The sequence below is a fragment of the Carassius auratus genome, chromosome 12 (genome assembly GCF_003368295.1).
Source record: "Carassius auratus strain Wakin chromosome 12, ASM336829v1, whole genome shotgun sequence".
Classification (NCBI taxonomy): domain Eukaryota; kingdom Metazoa; phylum Chordata; class Actinopteri; order Cypriniformes; family Cyprinidae; genus Carassius; species Carassius auratus.
In genome coordinates this window covers 7,826,842-7,847,242 of record NC_039254.1, presented here as the reverse complement: position 1 = coordinate 7,847,242, position 20,401 = coordinate 7,826,842, and the positions used below count along the sequence as shown (strand labels likewise).

General features: G+C 36.5%; 2 protein-coding genes across 2 annotated transcripts in view; one reads left to right on the top strand and one right to left on the bottom strand.

The window, feature by feature from the left end:
• Positions 1 to 19,970, top strand: part of LOC113111675 (neurotrypsin) — a 33,858-nt gene extending 13,888 nt beyond the window's left edge. Inside the window, exons 6-14 of the mRNA XM_026276656.1 lie at positions 1,901 to 2,048; positions 5,008 to 5,186; positions 6,975 to 7,116; positions 7,537 to 7,748; positions 13,417 to 13,558; positions 13,713 to 13,994; positions 14,989 to 15,111; positions 15,907 to 16,187; positions 17,208 to 19,970. Of these exons, the coding sequence (XP_026132441.1) occupies positions 1,901 to 2,048; positions 5,008 to 5,186; positions 6,975 to 7,116; positions 7,537 to 7,748; positions 13,417 to 13,558; positions 13,713 to 13,994; positions 14,989 to 15,111; positions 15,907 to 16,187; positions 17,208 to 17,542 (1,844 nt within the window). The 3' untranslated portion in view covers positions 17,543 to 19,970. The remainder of the gene's footprint in view (positions 1 to 1,900; positions 2,049 to 5,007; positions 5,187 to 6,974; positions 7,117 to 7,536; positions 7,749 to 13,416; positions 13,559 to 13,712; positions 13,995 to 14,988; positions 15,112 to 15,906; positions 16,188 to 17,207) is intronic.
• LOC113111676 (cannabinoid receptor 2) lies at positions 9,085 to 10,721 on the bottom strand. Its single transcript, XM_026276657.1, has one exon. The coding sequence runs from the start codon at positions 10,532 to 10,534 to the stop codon at positions 9,590 to 9,592; it is 945 nt and encodes a 314-aa protein (XP_026132442.1). The 5' UTR covers positions 10,535 to 10,721; the 3' UTR covers positions 9,085 to 9,589.
• Positions 19,971 to 20,401: the final 431 nt, after the last annotated feature.

Here is a 20,401-nt window from a genome sequence, read left to right as displayed (position 1 = left end):
CGCAATCTCCACAACACAATAGAAACAAGCTGCAGCACAACTAAATTGGCACAGCACAATGGAAACGAGCCTCACCACAATGAAATTAGCACAACACAACAGAAATAAGCTGCAACAAAGCTAAATTAGCACAACACAAAGGATCAAGCCGCCACAAAACAAATCAACACAATGGAAACAAGCCGGAGCACAACAAAATTAGCACAACACAACAGAAAAAAGCTGCAACACAACTAAATTAGCACAACACAACAGAAATAAGCTGCAACAAAGCTAAATTAGTACAACACAAAGGATCAAGCCACCACAAAACAAATCAACACAATGGAAACAAGCCGGAGCACAACAAAATTAGCATAACACAACAGAAATAAGCTGCAACAAAGCTAAATTAGCACAACACAAAGGATCAAGCCGCCACAAAACAAATCAACACAATGGAAACAAGCCGGAGCACACAAAATTAGCACAACACAACAGAAAAAAGCTGCAACACAACTAAATTAGCACAACACAACAGAAATAAGCTGCAACAAAGCTAAATTAGTACAACACAAAGGATCAAGCCACCACAAAACAAATCAACACAATGGAAACAAACCGGAACACAACAAAATTAGCATAACACAAAAGAAATAAGCTGCAACACTACAAATAAGGCAAAAAAACACTGGAAACAAGACTCAACACAACAAAATTAGCACAACACAAATAACTAACACAACAACACACAAAAATTAGCACAACAACATTACTGGGCCACCTTGCCCTAAAACAGCATTGAAGATCTAAAAAAGTGTCTGGATCTGCTCATGACTTGTGACATGTAATTGTCTATTTCTGCACATTTTACTCTAAAGCCATTATTATTTATTCCCTTCTCACTCTGCATTTTCTAAAAGTGGCCCTCGAGCGACATCATTTGAGTATGTCTAATCTACATGAATACTAGGACAGAAAACCACAGGGTGTGTGATGGAACATCATGAGGATGATTTTATGTTATCTTTGAATTGCCGTTATTGCTGCTTATATTGTCAATTCATATTGACTTATTAAATTGGTGCTTACTGAGATTAGAAATTTTAATGAAACATTTCAGTGGGGGCTTATACTTTCTTTGGTGGAATCAAAGGAGCCATACTTTCTTTTGTAGAAAGTAACAAATGGGGGAAAAAAACAAGAAAAGAGGTTAAAAAGCAAATTAATGGCGTCTGAACTCGTGATTGCCTGCTGAGAGCTTTATTGAAGACACAATCTGAGGACACATGGACAGATGTGCACTGTGCTGGGTTACCAGGACAGCAAATTATGTATAATAGTCCTTCAACTGAAAAAATGGCTGCATATAATGTGTTCCTGATATGAATTATTATTTTCATATATGAAATATTAGCAGCAACTGTGCATGTATCTGATTGTAGTGCGTGGTTTTGAGGAGCCAACACATTACCAATTGTTCATTGTACATAATTATAATGATTAAAATTATATAATTGCATAGAAACCAACAATATGCAAATACACTTACACTTTTGTTCAAAATGTCTGGAGGTGAGTAAGATTTCTAAATGTTTTTCAAAGGAGTACCTTGCACTCATTAAGAGTGAATATATTTGATTGAAAATACAGTCAAAAAATATACAGTAATAATAATACTTTTATTTTCATAATTATATGGTTAGTTGTATTTGCATACGTTTTTCCACTGCCATCTATGGCCCTATTAGAGAATACCTGCAACCCACTAGTTAAAAACTGTTGGATTATCTCACACACACAGAGAGTGAGAGAGAGAGAGAGAGAGAGAGAGAGTATTGCATGCAGTACATTTTGGTTGTCACTACATTTATTGATGTGTTTGTGGCTTTGGGTCATGATTCCTGGTTTGCTTGATCAGGTAATGGACCACCGCTGCGGTTGGTCGGTGGGGAGGAGGACTTTGAGGGACGAGTTGAGGTCTTCCATGATGGGCGCTGGGGGACCATTTGCGATGATCAGTGGGATGACATGGATGCTGAGGTGGTCTGCAGGCAGCTCGGACTGGGGTGAGTCCAATGTAGAACTAATACATCAAATACTCATTGTACACACCCTGTCATAAATATACAGTGGATGGTTTCAGAGTAATACATCATACTTTTAACTCCTATGTTTTCTAAAATGCCTTTTGCAAATATCTTGGCAAGGTTTTAAAGAACCAGTAGCACATTTTGTCTCTTGTGACGTATTTTCGTTCCTGAGTGCTCTTATCTCGATGAGAGGACGATTGAATTATTTATTTTGCGCTGTTGTATTTTTTGCTCTCATACACCATCTCTATCATGTCAATGTAACAGTTGTAGAGAATAAAGACTGTGAGATGGCACATGAGCGCAGCCTCGCGCCACTGCTGCAGAGATGATATGCATGACTTCAGTTACTGCAGCATTAAAGCAACTGAATAATGTGTTTGTCGGTTATAGTTAGAACATCTTAGCTTTCAAACCGAATCTGTTGTAAGCATTATCTGTGTATTTCTTTGTGTGATACTGTACTCAGTCATTCCCAGGGCCTCCTGAATTTCCTCCGATGATAAAAAGGGGGTTAAGGCTGGTCAGCACCTGGATGGGAGACCACCTGGGAAGTTTAAGATTAAGGCTGCTGCTGAAGAGGTGTTAGTGAGGCCAGCAGATGCTGCGCACCCTGAGCTCTTTGTTGGTCCTAATGACCTACAACAGTGATGGGGACAGAGTTCAGCAAAAAGGCACTGTATTTCTGATAAGATGTTAAATTGAGGGTTATGACTGTCTAGGGTCTGTAAAAATCCCAGTTGCGTTTCTTGAAAAAAGAGTAGGATGTAACACTGGTATCTTTATAGTACCAAATAGGAAAATAGTGTGTCAGTGGCGAAGGACAACAGTAAACACTCAATTTTCAGAATTCAGTGTTGTTATTGACCAACTCAGTTAAGGTTAAATAGTATATGTGCAATCAAGTCGACAGTATCGTTGGAAATTAAGGTTCCCCCAGCTTAGCAAACCAGAGGCAACATTCTTCTTACGATGTGACAAGTACATCAGTGTTATGGGAAATGTTTGTGTATCCGGTTGAGCTAATTAATGCAACCTAACAATACTTTAATGGATTTGAATTATAGAAATGTGTAAGTGTGTTATGTGTAAGACAGGTTAAAGAGATGGGTCTTTAATCTAGATTTAAACTGACAGAGTGTGTCTGCCTCCTGAACAGAGTTAGGTGGATTATTCCAGAGTTTAGGCACTAAATAGGAAAAGGATCTCCCGCCGCAGTTGATTTTGATATTATAGGTATTATCAAATTACCAGAGTTTTGGAAGCGCAGCGGATGTGGAGGATTATAATACGATAAGAGCTTGCTCAAGTACTGAGGTGCTAAAACATTCAGGGCTTTATAAGTAATTAGCAAGATTTTGAAATCTATACAATGTTTAATATGGTGCCAGTACAGTGTTGACAGAATTGGGCTAATATGGTCATACTTCCTGGTTCTAGTAAGAACTCTAGCTGCTGCATTTTGGATCATTTTGGAGTTTGTTTATTAAGCGTGCATTTCAGTATTCGGTATCAATACCAGTGAAAATCCACTGTTCTTGGTACCAATTTCGGTACCAAAGCACAACACAAAAACATGCTATACTTTCATTTAATCCAAACTGTGTACATATTTAATTGTAAAGGGCTTTTGTTAACCTTCTAGAGCTATTCAGCAAAGAATAATATCTAAGTTAGATAAAAAATAAATAAAAAAGCCCAGAACTGCTTTTCGGACTGACATGACACAAACAATGTTAACCATTTGTAAATTTTCTAACACACGCATTTTAGATTCACAATTAATTTAAAAGCCTCTGGTGTGTAAAAATAGTAAATATCATGTCCTCCTGTTTTTTTTTTTACCCTAATAAAAATTATAGGAGCATTAAATAGTTAATCTATTTACATATATGTTATACTTAATTCTAATGCTCATTATATTAGTGTTAGCTGCGCTTATGCTAACTACTTTAATAACTGCATTAATTTCAATATGACCTTCAAATAAAAATATTGAATAATATTCATAACAGAAGCAGTGTTTCTCAGAGACTTTTTGCATATATGCAGATTGCTTCTTTGCTCTTCGCCCTCTCGCGGCTGTAGACGGTAATGTTTTAACTTTAACTTCAATGGTAAACAGGGAGAGCAAGCGACAGTGCAGTCAATCGCTTCTGTCTTATTGTCGTCCTGAGCTCATTCTTCACTCGTTTTAAAAAAAAACTTTCGCTCCCAGCAACATTTTTAATTGTAGCTAAACGTCTAGCATCCTTGTCTTTCTTTAACCTTCTTTTTGCAAAACCACTCCATTGACGTCTGTCCATTTTGATTCATTTTCTGTAGCCGTTAAAAAAATGACACATTTGCGCGTACTTGTTGTGGACCAACTCAACTCTGACAGGGACGGAAGGGGGGGACTGACTGATAGTGGTCATGTAATATTTATTTTTTATAATTTATTATTATAATTATTATTGTTGCTAAGTTAGTGTTCATAAACAAGTTATGTATGGTCTTTTAAGAATTTCAAGTTAATAATAAAACAATTTACGAAAAATATTTTTAAAGCTTGAGTCATGTGGTGCCCCCTTAGTTGTTGTGAATGGTTGGTGCCCCTGGGCACTGGCCCAAGTGCCCTTATGGATAATCCGGCTCTGGCTCAATAATCTTGACTAATTAAACTAATTGAGAAATGAGTTGGGATTTCACTGCATTTATTTTGGTAAAGCTTTTTTGTGGTTTCAGGGTGATGTGCAATAACTGGTGGGTACATTTCTCCATTTCCTATGAATTATTGATGTTCCCTTATCCCCTATGTTGTTGCAGTACCCTTCGGACTGAACATGTTTGCTCTCTTTGGATTTGAATCGTACTTAAGATGACAAAGGTCCACTTTACAGGGCACTTATATCTCCTCTGACTGTATATACTGTATGTCTTTGCGTGTGTCCAGGGGCATCCCTAAAGCCTGGTCATGGGCACATTTCGGGCAGGGCAGTGGGGCGATCCAGTTGGATGCAGTACAGTGCACAGGCAATGAGCTATCTCTGGATGAGTGCCGTCACAGTGGATGGGAACAACACAACTGTGACCATATGGAAGATGCTGGGGTGTCATGCAATCCCTATACAGGTCTCATTCTATACACAGACACACACATACAAACATGACAGCCTCAGTTCTTTGGAATACCTGAATCTGATTGGTCTTTCACAATATTCTGTGACATTTACCCTAATAAAGTTAGTTTTCCCTAGCAAACAGTTTTCTGCATTATGTATCACTCCTTGTTCTCTGTGTTCTCACATTAAAAAATAATTATATTGACTCTAATCAATATTTCATGTCCACTTATTATTTATCTGGTAAGTAGACATGTACACTGAACAGAATTATAAATGCAACACTTTTGTTTTTGTCCCCATTTTTCATGAGCTGAACTAAAAGATCTAAGACTTTTTCTATGTTCACAAAAGGCCTATTTCTCTCAAATATTGTCCACAAATCTGTCTAAATCTGTGTTAATGAGCACTTCTCCTTTGCCGAGATAATACATCCACCTCACAGGTGTGGCATATCAAGATGCTGATTAGACAGCATGATTATTGCACAGGTGTACCTTAGGCTGGCCACTGTAAAAGGCCACTCTAAAATGTGCATCACACAGCACAATGCCACAGATGTTGCAAGTTTTGAGGGAGTGTGCAGTTGGCATGCCAACTGCAGGAATGTCCACCAGAGCTGTTGCCTGTGAACTGAATATTCATTTCTCTACCATAAGCCGTCTCCAAAGGCGTTTCAGAGAATATTGCAGTACATCCAACCGGCCTCACAACCGCAGACCCCATGTAACCACACCAGTGCAGGATCTCCTCATCCAGCATCTTTACCTCCAAGATCGTCCGAGACTAGCCACCCGGACAGCTGCTGCAACAATCGGTTTGCATAACCAAATACTTTCTGCACAAACGGTCAGAAACTGTCTCAGGGAAGCTCATCTGCATGCTCATCATCGGGGTCTCATTGGCGGTCAGGTTATGGTATGGGCAGGCGTATGTTATGGACAACGAATGCAGGTGCATTTTATTGATTGCATTTTGAATGCACAGAGATGCCGTGATGAGATCCTAAGGCCCCATGTTGTGCCATTCATACACGACTATCACCTCATGATGCAGCTTGTTAATGCATCGCCCCATGTTGCAATGATCTGTACTCAATTCCTGGAAGCTGAAAACATCCCAGTTCTTGCATGGCCAGCATACTCACCGGACATGTTACCCATTGAGCATGTTTGGGAAGCTCTGGACTGTTCCAGTTCCTGCCAGTATCCAGCAACTTCGCACAGCCATTGAAGAGGAGTGGACCAACATTCCACAGGCCACAATCAACAACCTGATCAACTCTTTGCGAAGAAGATGCGTTGCACTGTGTGAGGTAAATGTTGGTCACACCAGATACTGACTGATTTTTGGACCCCCTCCCAGAACCCCCAAAACAGTAAAACTGCACATTTTAGAGTGGCCTTTTATTGTGACCAGCCTAAGGCACACCTGTGCAATAATCATGCTGTCTAATCAGCGTCTTGATATGCCACACCTGTGAGGTGGATGGATTATCTCGGCAAAGGAGAATTGCTCACTGACACAGATTTAGACAGATTTGTGAACAATATTTGAGAGAAATAGGCCTTTTGTGAACATAGAAAAAGTATTATATATTTGAGTTCAGCTCATGAAAAATTAGGGCAAAACAAAAGTGTTTATAATTTTGTTTAGGATTTACAGCAAGCAGGTTTTATGGAAAAATAAAGTCCTTCAGGATAACATAATACTTTGTTTCAGTTACTACTTCCATTGGCAATAGAGAAACTGTGAGAGAAAATGTGTGTATATCGTTTGTGTTTGCATATGCATTCAGATGGCGTGGTGAGACTGGTAGATGGTGATAACCCATGGGAAGGTCGTCTGGAAGTATATCACTCCGGGGACTGGGGCACGGTGTGTGATGACAGCTGGACGGAGCAGCATGCACAGGTGGTCTGCAGACAGCTGGGATTCAGGTGCTATTCTTTCATCCTGTCGGTAGTTGTGTATATACATTAGATATATTACTTAAAACTGAAGAATGATATGTCAGAAAAAATAGAATTTTTGGTGATAGTTTTTTTTCAAGATTCTTTGATGAATAGAAAGTTCAGAAAACAGTCTGCTAAAATTGACAAGATTTGTGCATGTGACAGTTACAGTTCTCCGCAGAGAATAGATCAAACTTTAGCTTAAAGGGGTTTGTTTTGCAACTGGCTGCAGGGATTTAGTAATCAAATTCACATAGAAGTGTCCTACACAATAGTAGAGCCCAATGTGGGGGCGTATGAGTGTCTCTATGGGATCTATATGTATACATTAAGTATTTTGCGGAAGAATTTAAAGTGGCTTTATGTTATTGGGAATTTATCATGAGTGTGTGTGTGTCCATGTAGGGGCGGTGCGGAGGTCGCCTCCGCTGGCGCGTTTGGAGAAGGAGCAGGGCTGATTCTGCTGGACGATGTGGAGTGTGAGGGGAGCGAGAGCTCTTTGCTTGAGTGTAAACATAGTGTGTGGGGTCGACACGATTGCTCTCATAGCGAAGATGTTGGAATACGCTGCCACAGGGTAGAAAACAATGAGGTCCCACTGGCTCCAGAAAGTACTGGTAAGATATTTTCAACACACACCAACATATGCGTCAGTGTGTGTGAGTAAGGCTTAGTGTTAGGCGCAGATTCATTTTGCTGATAGACTTCTCTGTGTGCACCGATTTTACCCTTTCTGAAATTCAGAGGGGATCTAAATGTCACTTGTTGACAGAGGCCAGGAATAAACGCAGCCATTGTTGTTTCTCAAGCGCTTGCCTTTATTGATAAAAACTTCCATTTGAATTTCAATAAAGAATTGTGTAGCCCTTGGCATCCACAATGCTACCTTTGACATTTGACGGTGTAACATTAGAGAAACATGATTTTTACCCCACTAAACAAACACAATTTCAATCTAAACTCCATTATCATATAACATCACTACTCTTTTTGCTCCCAGTCCATGACATTTTGAGTATGTTTGAATAGGTATGTTTGAAATCTTAAGTTCATATGGCAAGATTCATCAAGATGTGTGTGGCTGTGTAGTTATAGTTGCTTATAATGTTCATCTAAGCATTGAAAGATAATAAACCATGTCAAAATTCATGATTTTATTAAATCTAAAAAAGTTAGCTTTTTGTTTAAATGACTTTTTATATGATAAAGAACATTACTGCCATTGATGGGAAAGAATAAAAAGGTACTTTAATTGTCACTTTGCTTTAATAGACTTTACATATCACAATTATGAGTTTTTCTTGTAAATGCAACTTTTTACACTAGTATCCTTCTATCAAAGGGTTCATTCAGCAGGGTAACATTAAATTAGTCAAAAATGATATTTGAGATATTTAGAATGTTACAAAAGATTTCAGATAAATGCCATTGTTTTGAACTTTACACTCATCAAGAATCCTGAAAAAAATGTGTCACCATTTCCACAAGAAATATTAAGCTGCAGAACTTTTTTCAACACTGATAAAAATAATAAATGTTTCTTGATCATGTGACACAATAGCTGCTTAATTATTAGATTTTTTTTAATCACAGAAATAAATTACATTTGAAAATATATTACCAAAGAACATTTTATTTTAAATTGTAATATTTTATAATATTACTGTTTTTACTGTATTTTTGATAACTTTTAAAATCTTACCACCTCCAAACTTGTGAATGGTATAGAAAAAACAAACTTGAAAAATCTTTATTTGTCATAAAAACATCTTTATTTAACATCATTATAATACATCATAAATGCAAACATCGCAATTGAGATTTTATATCTCACAATAATCACCTCTATTTGTCTCAAAATGTAAATGTATACCTCAAAAACTCTTTCTTATTCTAGACTCTCAATTAACTCATTAATGAGTTAACTAATAAGAATTTATTTTTTCTCAGAAGGCAGAAACAGGCTTCAAAGTAAACATTTACTCATTAAAAAAAATAAATTAAATGATAAAATCATGCAGAATTTGTCAATCCCCAGACCGCTTCCTTGTTACCTCTTTTTTACAGATAGAAATGAAATGCACAGAAAGCAGAATACACAGTGGTCATTATATTAAATTTTTCTCAATATTTAATCAAAATGTAAGTAAGAAATGATAACTGAAAACAGAGAATGTGTTGACAACTCTGTTGTTGTTTAGAAAGCAACACTAGGAGGAGCTAACACTTATGTTCGTTAGCCAGATGTTGTTAAATTAAACAGATTAGTATTAGGCCATGTCCAATCCAACACGGGTTATTTTATAAACAGAGTTTTTCCTTCCGTTTAAAAATAAATAAAATCTCCATCCACCCTGGCAGTTTTAAAAAAATGTGATGCATCTGCATGTGGACAAACAGGCAAACGGCATTGAAAAAGCTATGTTTTGAAAATACCCACGTTTGTGTGGACATGGCCTTAGTTACTAGCTGGTGAACTACAACCCTTGCATCTCCTCAAACCCTCTAACAATGATATAAGCGCTACACGTAGCTCACGACAGCGCAGGGTGTACAACAATGGGTTGATTCCCGAGTTCAGCAGACATAGAGTACTGCAGAAAGCAAATGCCCTTTTTTGTGATTTTGAAAGCTCTGTCAGAACTACATCTGTCATCATGAAGGAAAGGACAGGCAGCCAACACACTAACAGAATCAACATAACGCATCCAAAAGTCTTTGCCAAATGGATGTCCAAACGCATGCGTGCTCCCTCTGGATGTTCAGCGGACATGTTGGCTTCATGTTTGTGGGCCAACCACACAATCAGAGCATAAGCTAGCAGTATGAGGATGATCACCACCAACACAAGACTAGCAAAGAATGCTAGATAGTAACGATCCACATAAGGAAAGAGTTTGGAGCATGATTGACAAGTCTGACAACTCCAGCCCATCAGAGGAAGGAAGGAAATGAGGGCAGCCACGACCCATAATGTCCCAATACACACCAAGGCTCTTTTACATGTCAGCAGCACCTTGTAGGTGGAAACCTTGTATATGGCATGATAGCGGTCAGCTGCCATCACTAGCAGGCTTCCAACAGATCCTGTAAACGCCATGGTCACGCCACCCAGCTTAAACAGATAAGCTGTTTTGTGAAAGGAGTCTTCCGGTTTAAAAAGGTGGAAATCCAGGAAGCTGATGGTGTAACAGCAGCAAGCAATTGTGTCAGCCAATGCCAAGCTGCCCATAAACAGGTACGACGGATGTCGCCGCAGGTTCCTAGAGCATACTATGACAACCAGAACGAGCACATTGACCAGGAGACTGAGAGGTGCGATCACCAGACAGATGGTGCCAATGGCCACCTTCTCTGTGCTGTTCAGCACAGTGTAGACATTTTTGCAGGAAATATTCATCATTTTAATGATGGAAGTCTGTGAAAATACAGTATATTATATCATTATAGATTTTCACAATTGTAACCATGGCCCACAAAACCAGTCATAAGAGTCTTTTTATACATCATCTGAAAGCTGGATAAATAAGGACAGTATTTGGCGAGAAACAATCTGAGGGTGCCAAAAACAAAAGAGAAAATCGCTTTTAAAGTTGTCCAAATGAGGTTCCTAGCAATGCGTATTACTAATCAAAATGAAGTTTTAATATATTTATAGTATGAAATGTAAAAAATATCTTAATGGAACATCTTTACTTAATCTTTACTTAATATCCTTCATTTACTTAATTTACTTGATATTGGTATAAAAGAAAAGTCTATAATTTTGACCCATGCAATGTATTTTTTGTATTGCTACAAAAATACCCCATTGACTAAAGACTGGTTTTGTGGTCCAGGGTCTTGTAGTTTTTTCTTTTCTTTTTTTATGTTTTACTCACCCGTATGAATCTGTTATGAATTGTTCTTCTTCCTTGTGTGGTCTGTTGTCACATTTAACCCAGCACGTTAAAAAGAAAAACAAAACCGAACCTAATACACAGAAGCTGTACAAACCCATCGGCTACAAAAACAGGTTGAGTGTTTTTTCTTCTTTTTTTTTTTTTTTTTTACAAATTGCAGATTTGTGCAGATCAGATCTTTTTCCATTTCCTTTATGGTTTTCCATTTCCTTTAGAGGGCAAATATCTACAAAGTTTAAAGTCTAACTAACTGCCTTAACAACAGTGACAGCAATGAATAATAATAATAATACATGTGATAGATGTAATAATAATAATTATAATAGTAATATGAAGATTGTACTTTCATCAGAAAGTAAATTAATTAGTCAGCTAAGAATAAAATATATTATATATTATTATATGTAAATGTTATGGAATGTACTAACCTCTCTCAACACCTCTCTCAAACGTGTTGTTTTCTTTAAAGTCCTTTCTTCTGACGAGGAACAGAGTCGCGTGACAGACACAGTGATGAAGCTCAGCTCGTGGTGTTTGCAGTACAAAAGCCACGGACGGTTAAGACAGCTGACTCTCTCTCTCTCTCACACACACACACACAACGCGCAAAACTCTGCATTTTAACATTTAATAGCAAATATTTAAACTAATAACGAAATATACAGTAGCTGATTCAGAAGCGGCAGATTGTCATCGCGAAGTCAGAATTACCTCCTCTCCAAGGTTCCCGAAACGGTCGTCCATATAATGTGTTAAGTAATCCTAAAGATTATTACGGATCTACTATCGGAAGGCCAAATAAAGTGTTTTTGCTTTTGCCTAAATACACACAGCGTCTCCCAGACATGGCTGCTTCAACACTAACTGCGGCTACTGAAACCATGCCTTCTTTTTTTGCGTGAACATCTGGCCGGCATTACGTAAATATTTTCACTTAATGACATAGACATGTGCATCATATGACCCCTTTAAAAATAGCAAATTTGGAGACTCTAACTCATACTGTCTAGCGCCACTACTTTCACTACACAAAGTCCAAACTTTCACTCATGTTTATGCTAATAACTTTTGATCCATAAGGCACAGAAGGAAAATTTATACAATTTTAAAAGAAATTGACCAAAATGCTAATAACGTTTGAATAAATTGGGCTATTGTAATAGAACTGGTCTCAATATATTCTTTGGGTCATGCCGAGCACATTGATACCAATAATGGCAAAATTGTTATATTACAAGGTTGCTAATTTGTACAAAATTGTATGAATTCATACGACCTCACTCATATGATTTTGTACAATTTGTCTAAACCCCAGTGACAGGTTGGTTTCAGTAACTGTTTGTTTAATTGGAGTTTTTCCGTTATTTTGACATTTTTTATTTTATTTCAGTTTGTTTTTTCAACAATCTTTTTCATGTTAGTATTAGTTAGTATCTTGTTCCATGACATATACATTCTTAGCTGTTGACTAATTCATTTCCTCTCTGATAGAAGCTTTAAAGTAGGTTGATGTTTTTTTTTTAGTTTTTTTTACAAGTGGCAGATCTGTGGTTAGTGTGGTTGTTGACATGATGCCTTACTCTTTGCTGCTGACAACCACGTTAGGCTATGTTACTTATGTGTTTCTTTTATTTGATTTTAACATTACATGAAAAGACATGCACAACCCAATATACTTTCATCATGCAACATTTCTGAGTGAATTAGGATGCAGTATTTAATGAAAGTATTGTAGTGCAGGCCTTTTATCCATTAGGAGTTGCTTGAATTGTAACAGATGGGATGTTACATATTAGAGATTGAACGGAGGGAGGGGTTATAAAATAACAGATATTCAAGGCAATAACTGAAAATGAAATTTCTGTAACGTGCGCTGATGAGTTATGTACAATAAGAACATAAATGTGTATTAAGAATATAAATAATTAAAGGTTTATTTTGATTTCATGTTCATTTGATGCTATGAAATGCTTACTGTTCGTTCTAAAAATAGAAACGTTATTTTGAGGTTCAGCCTTTTCACTGACTGTTAAAAGCATGTGCCCACATGTCATGTTGTGGTTTAAGCTACACTGCTAGTAACTGTGCCTGTTTCTTTTACTCCTAATACATTATACAAGACTGAGGAGGATGTGCTTCTTTTGTCTGAAACAAAATACATTTCATTGTCTGCAATCACACCAAATTTCTTAAATCATTCATGTCTTCCAGTTCATTCTGTGTAACTGCCTGCATTATAATTAGCTTATAAGGAAAATTACTACTGAAAAACTTTATAATTTTTTTTTTTTTAGGTTTACATTTATTTCTGAACATGCACAGTACTCCACGTGACAAATTCCAAGCTCTGTTCTCTATTTTGCTTGCTTTTCTGTGGTTTCAGGGCCTCTGGTGCGACTGGCAGGTGGAGACAATAGAAAAGAAGGCAGAGTGGAGGTGTTTCTTAACGGAGAGTGGGGCAGCGTCTGTGATCATGGCTGGAATGATGTCAATGCTGCCGTCGTCTGCAGACAGCTCGGATTCACGTACGGATCCGTTTGTGCCATTTTAACTCAAAATAGCTCAGAAGCATCTCATTAGTACTGTGGAATATGATTTATTATTTCTCTAGCACATTGAATGCAGATAGATGAATAGAAGAAAATTCTTTGAATGTGTTTTTTTTACTCTTTGTGGCAGTGGGGTGTCAAAAGCACGACCGATGGGTTATTTCGGAGCAGGGAAGGGGACCATTCATCTGACCAACGTGAGGTGCACTGGGAAGGAGTCGTTTCTCGGAGAGTGCCCTTCTAAAGGACAAGACAGCCACGCTTGTAAGCATGGACAGGATGCAGGTGTAGTGTGTGATTATTTGCCGGAGCCAGAGGCTGACATAGCAGTGGTGGGCACACACACCTGCGGTTTGAGAGCCGGCGCTGAGAGACGCAGCAAGAGGATTGTGGGAGGATATAAATCTCTCAGGTTAGCAGTCATCTAAATGTTACTGCGGTTCAATCAGTTCTTGAACACATGTTGTGGACATTTATTTTATTGCATTGCATATAATGTAAAGGTCATGCTTAATTTAAGAGGTATACTAGTTCAAGCCAGTGAATTTATTAAAATGACTGTAATTATAATTAGAATATAAATAATTTGAAAAGCTTTCCAGAGACCCCCACTCTGAAGAAAATACTTTCACTCAGAAATCGCTAGTAAATTTCACAAATAATTACAAATAAACATAAAGTTACACATTAAACATTTTTACATTTTTCAAGTTTTTTTTAAATAGTATTGTCTTGTAAAACAAATATTGTTAATTTACAAGAAAATAAAAATCACAGCGCACATTGGTCAATTAAACAGATCGCACATCAAACTCATGCCATAGCAGTGTTATTATGATAAACCAAATCTAAAACTATTAAAAAATAGATTTTGGTAATTGAAATAAAGTTGAAATATAAATATTAAAATAAGAAAAACTAAAATTGTTGATTTGGCAACAAACTGGAATAAGCTGAAGTACCAAATATAACACTAAATAGAAATATTTAACAGAAACTTCAACTTAAATAAAGCACTAATAAAAACAACAAAATTACGAAAACCTAATAAAATAGAAGTTAACTCCATATAAACGCCAGATCCATAAATTCTATGATAGTGTTTAAATAGCTTTTGAAATTGTGCCACAGACTTCTTTAGATCTAGAAATAGCCTACTTTGACTGTTATTTCTAAATATTAAGCAAAAAATTTATAAGTATCTCAAAATGTACATGATTTACTTTCGAATTATTCATAAGTTCTTTGATTGCTAAAATTCAGTGTTAACACTGTACTTTTCCCTCAGTTGTATAAAACTGTTCTTTTACTTCAGATCAATTATAAACTTATTTTCTCTTTCTCCACCTCATCCATTGTGTGTGTGTCTCTATGTGTATGTTTATGTGCATATGTATACCCCACAGGGGTGAGTGGCCCTGGCAGGCGTCCCTGTGGCTCAGATCTCAATCTAAAGGGAATCAGCCTCTGTGTGGAGCCACTCTCATCAACTCCTGCTGGCTGCTCACTGCAGCGCACTGCTTCAAACGGTAAGAGAGACACCTGCTGGACACCAGTGCTGTTGGCTGCTACACCTATAGGCTCCTCAGCTACCTCCGACTTCATAATCATTTTTTACTGACATTGAACTGAAATTACAGACAGCACAAAAAAGAGAGGCCAATTTAGAAGCACTGTGAACTGTGTACATGTCTTCCAGATGCCATCTGGCACAAATACATTTACTTTTAATTTAAATTAGAAAACTTATTGAAGCTTTAATTATCTAATAATTACTGTGTTTTTATATTCGAAATAAATTAATACTTTTATTCATCTAAGACAAATTCAATTGATCAAAATTGTCAGTATAGACATGTTTAATGTTTAAAAAAGTCTGGTATTTCTAAAAAGTCGTATAAGAAACGTTTTATAATAAGAAATGTTAAGGAAATCAGTATATTAGACTGATTTATTAAAGATCAGTTGACACAAAAGACTGGAGTGATGCTGAATATTTCATCATAGGGATGAATTACATTTTAAAATATATTAAAATAGAAATTGCTTTAATGTTTCACAATATTACTAATTTCTGTATTCTGTATTTTTAATCAAATATTATAAAAAAAGCCTTAGTGGGTGTAAGAGACTTCACAATTTTGAACGTTAATGATCAAATCATTGCTCTGTAATGATGCAGCAGTCGTGCTCAGTTTTGGAATAATTAGCATGAGACAGCTCCTGTAAATCAACACTAAAGTAACACTTAATTAAATTAGCAGTGGGTTGAATGAAATAGTGGTGCATCTTCTGCAATATGAATGAATGTCTTGATTCTACAGGTTTGGAAGTGATGCTTCACGGTATGTGGTGAAGCTCGGGGACTATCACACGAAGGAGCAGGATGATTTTGAACGTGTGCTCTCTCCAGAGCGTATAGAAGTGCACAGGAAGTACCGAACGGAGAGCTGGGAGCATGATGTGGCTCTGATCCGACTGAAGGGCTCCGAGGGGAAGTGCGTGTCCTTTAACCCTCACACTAACGCCGCCTGTCTGCCTGCACCTGGTAGTAAGTGGGGCAAGAGACCGGCGTCATGTGTCATCACTGGCTGGGGAATGACAGGTAATGTTGGCCACAATTTTGCATAAATTTTTTTAATTCTATATATATACGTTAATTTATATAAAATATCATTCAGACTTTTCAAATCTTTAAGATGTTTTAATGTTTTTTTAAAAGAAGTCTCTTATGTTCTCCAAGGCTGCATTTATTTGAATACAGTAAAAACAGCAATGTTTTGAAATATTATTACAATTGAAAAGACCCGTGTTCTGTTTAAATACATTTTTACATTTAATTTGTTTTTGTGATGGCAAAGCTGAATTCTCAGTCTTCAGTGTTACATGATCCTTCAGAAATCATTCTAATATGTTGATTTGGAGCTTAAGAAAAATGTCTTATTATTTGCCATTTTAAAAATAGTTTTTGCTGCATAATATTTTTATGGAAACTGTGATAAACTAATGTACGATGGTTTAGGCCAATAAGATTTTTTTTGAAGACACATTAAACTGATCAAATGTTACAAAAGATTTTTATTTCAAATTTAAGCTGTACATTTAAATTTCTATTCAACAAAGAAACCTGGAAAATATGAATCCTGAATCAAGAAATGTTTCTTAAGTACCAAATCCAAGACTGGAAGACTAAAGACTGGAATAAATGGCTGCTGAAAATACATATTTGCCTTTTTTTTTTTTTTTTTTTACAAAATATTATATATAATAACAGTTTTTATTTATTTATTATTATAGTATTATTTAACAACATTACTGTTTTTACTGTATTTATGACCAAATCTTTGCAGCCTTGGTAAGCATAAAAGACTTCATTCAAAAACATATGAAAATTTCATTCCATATTAATCTAAAGATTTTTTTTTTATTTTAACATTTTATTAGTTACATTTTGAAGTTATAATAGAGATAGTTTTTCTGTGTTCCAGAAAAATCATATAGGTTCCGCATAAAATCATATAGGTTTGGAACAACACTGGGACAGAAATATAATTTTTGAGCAGCTGTCCCTTTAAATGGATTGCAAATGTTGTTTCACCTTTTCGGTTTTTCGCTTATTTTTCAGACACTGAGCATCCCAGCACTCTTCTTCAGGCCTGGGTTCCTCTTCTGCCCTCATGGCAATGTAAGAAGCGTTACGGCGAGCGTTTCACTAGCCACGACATGCTGTGTGCCGGCAGTATGACATCTGACCTCAGAAAGCATGCTGACAGCTGCCAGGGTGACAGCGGGGGTCCGCTAGTGTGTCAGGGCGAGGGAGGGCGCTGGGTACTGACAGGGGTCATTTCCTGGGGTCACGGCTGCGGTGACCCCTCTTACCCAGGTGTGTATTCACGCGTCAGCCGTTACCTGCCCTGGATCGAACAGGTGACGCACAGCACCGCCCCTCTCCAGCACTGAAGCTCCAACCACTTTCTCTGAAAACCACCCTCCCCATCATGCTTCAGAGAACCAAGACTCAATGACAGAAAAACAAGATCCTGAGAGCTTTTGACACCTGCTATAAGCTTTCAACACCCTGGATCTTAATTCCTCTGTATTCTATCCGTACAATTCAATTTAATGTCTTTAACATTTAGAGATTAGGATCTTTCCATACTCGCAGACTGAATCTGTGAAGGTCTCATTCATGTAGGACAATATACTACGACCAGTGTGATGGTAAATGGACAGTTCACCTCAAAATTCTGTCATCTTTTAGTTCCAAACTCGTGTGAGGATGATTAAACAATGATAGGATTTTCATTTTCAGGTGAACTGGCTCTTTAAAAGAGTGTGATTTTAATGTGCATTTAAAATGTTTGTAGTGCCGTCCAGAGGCTTCAGTGCATGTCAATGTATGTATTGTATTTAAAAGCCATTCGATGCAGCTGCCCAGGCCTTCTGCAGGGTAGAGAATGGTAGCATAAGCTCTGCGAAAGCAGGTTTATTCCTTATTCTGTGGTGGTGGAAGAAATGGAATGGATTCCTCTACTATCCTTATTTAACAGAAGGCTTGAACTGCACCTCTAATCTTCGAGGAAACATTATTAGTGTTGTGGATTAGCCAAATAAAATGAATCGCTTAGGTTTTTTAGATAGCAACAGTCGAAGTGATCTTTAAAGCCGTGTGTCTTCTATGTGTGTCATACATCTAATGCAGTTAGAAGTTTTGATTTTTAATCATGTACAGTAAATCATGTTATTTGATGCATTGGTTTACCAAGTACGCTCTGTATCAGTGCTGATGCACACAGTTCTTAAGATAAATGACTCAATATGTTGTTTTGTTTTGTCTCAGACTTAGTAGAAGTTTTAGGGCATAAATGGCATTTTATATTCATAATAGTGAATCATTTAATGTGACTTTTCTCTTATTTGTCATGGTGATTTACAATACAATGTGTGTCTTTATGTAAATGCAGTATAACAATTGATAATGGGTTTTGTCTGTGCAAGGGATAAAATCGAGGAGTTTTTCATTTCTAATGCATAGAAATAACAAGTTTGGGACAGTGACTATATTTTGTTTGACAGTCAGCTTAATGAGATTTTATTTTGTCGCATCTCTTACTGTTCCTGTACTTTGTTCTGTGAATTGTGTGTTTTCATCCAGTGGGTGGCGATATTGTGTTTTCTTTTCTTTTTCTCAGATCTGTTCTGTGCAGAAAGGAATCTAGAAAAGATTATTCAGTCTGTTCCATATTTTAAACCCCTTCTGACTGTTTCTTCATCAAAATTTCAGAACAGAATTTCAGTGATATTCATGCAAATAATGGTAGATTTTAGTATTTCCCCTGCAGAGAAAAATGTTAGTAAAAAGGGCTCTTTAAAACTGGTCATTAGGAAAGGCAATATGCAAATGTAAATAGGAAGTGACATAACAGATGATGATGATGCATGGCAGAAAATGTAAAAGGCAAGTGCTTCAAATACATTCAAATTTGTAAATCAAGTTTTTTTTTAAAATAATTGCACATTTGGACTCAAACTATTTCTAGTTGTGTAAAATATAAATGGCTGGGGCAAAAGTATTATGACATTTAAAAAAAAAAATCATGACTTAGGTATATCTCACTGGCTAAAACTTTGCTCTATTGATGCCAAAAATAAGAATCGCTCCCTAAAACACTGACTCAGTTTACTGCAAGATTTAAAATAAAAGCCAGTTCTTAACATAAAAAAAATATATTCAGCCTACTTCAGTATTAATGCATATTGTCTTACAAATTCTTCTAATAACCTGGTATTGCCTGCTAAATTAGTTAACAGGCATATATTATTCATATGTTCTTAATGTTAGAGGAACCATGCCTTCCGATGGGCCTGCATACTTCTACAGCATTATATTGCTATAAAACCATTAGGCCTACACATTCAAAGTGGATTCTCAAGAAAAAAAAATGGTTTGGTTTAGATCTCAAAGCACTTTTTTATTTATTTATTTATAGGTACATTGCGGAGATGTATTAAATGCAAACTGGACTGAACTGAGTGCTCCTCCTCTCTAAAGACTGACTTCTTTCTGTGTTTTGGATGGTGCCTGCTTAGATCTTCAAAAGCCATTTTAAAAGCAAATTACACTGGCCTCTCAGAAGACTACTTAAAATGGCCAATCCCTGCATCAGAGCTTTGGGATTCTTCATCAAGGGCCGTGATAAGGAGCTCATCTTCCTGACACACTGGAGAGGGCTGATGTATGTTGCATGTCATGCAAGCATCTGTTTGTATGTTGATGTTCTCAATCATTACCAAGTCTTTGATTTTCTGTAAAAAAAAAACAAAAAAAAAAAACAAAGCTTTGAATATTTTCATCTGTGACAAGTGCCAAAATAAAGTGACCTCTTCTTGTGGCATTCTATTGCTTCACATGGTTTTATTATTTATATTTATTAGAAATACATCTTTGAAAATTATTTGCTATATTTGAAATGGATTACAATTAGAATTTGATTATAATAATAAGATATTATAGGCTACCACTGGTTTGTGCTGCAAAAATGCCTTTTTTTCTTTTCTTTTTGGCTGTTTGGCACATAATAAATATATTGATGAAAAAAAAATTAAATAATCTTTGCCATAAAGCAATATGAGTCTGTTAGTTTTAACCTTTGTCTGGTTTATACTGTAATCCAAATTTACCTAGCCTATTTTTTTTTTTTTTAATGAGCTGTGCCTATGTCACTCGGAAAAAATGTAAAAAGACTCTAACAATGAATAGCTGATGCTAGCTCAGCCTAATTTGGTCATTTTTCTAATAATAATAATAGTAATAATAAT

What these genes read in the sequence shown, in the direction of transcription:
- LOC113111676 (XM_026276657.1), bottom strand. Translation starts at nt 10,534, where the DNA reads ATGATGAATATTTCCTGCAAAAATGTCTACACTGTGCTGAACAGCACA.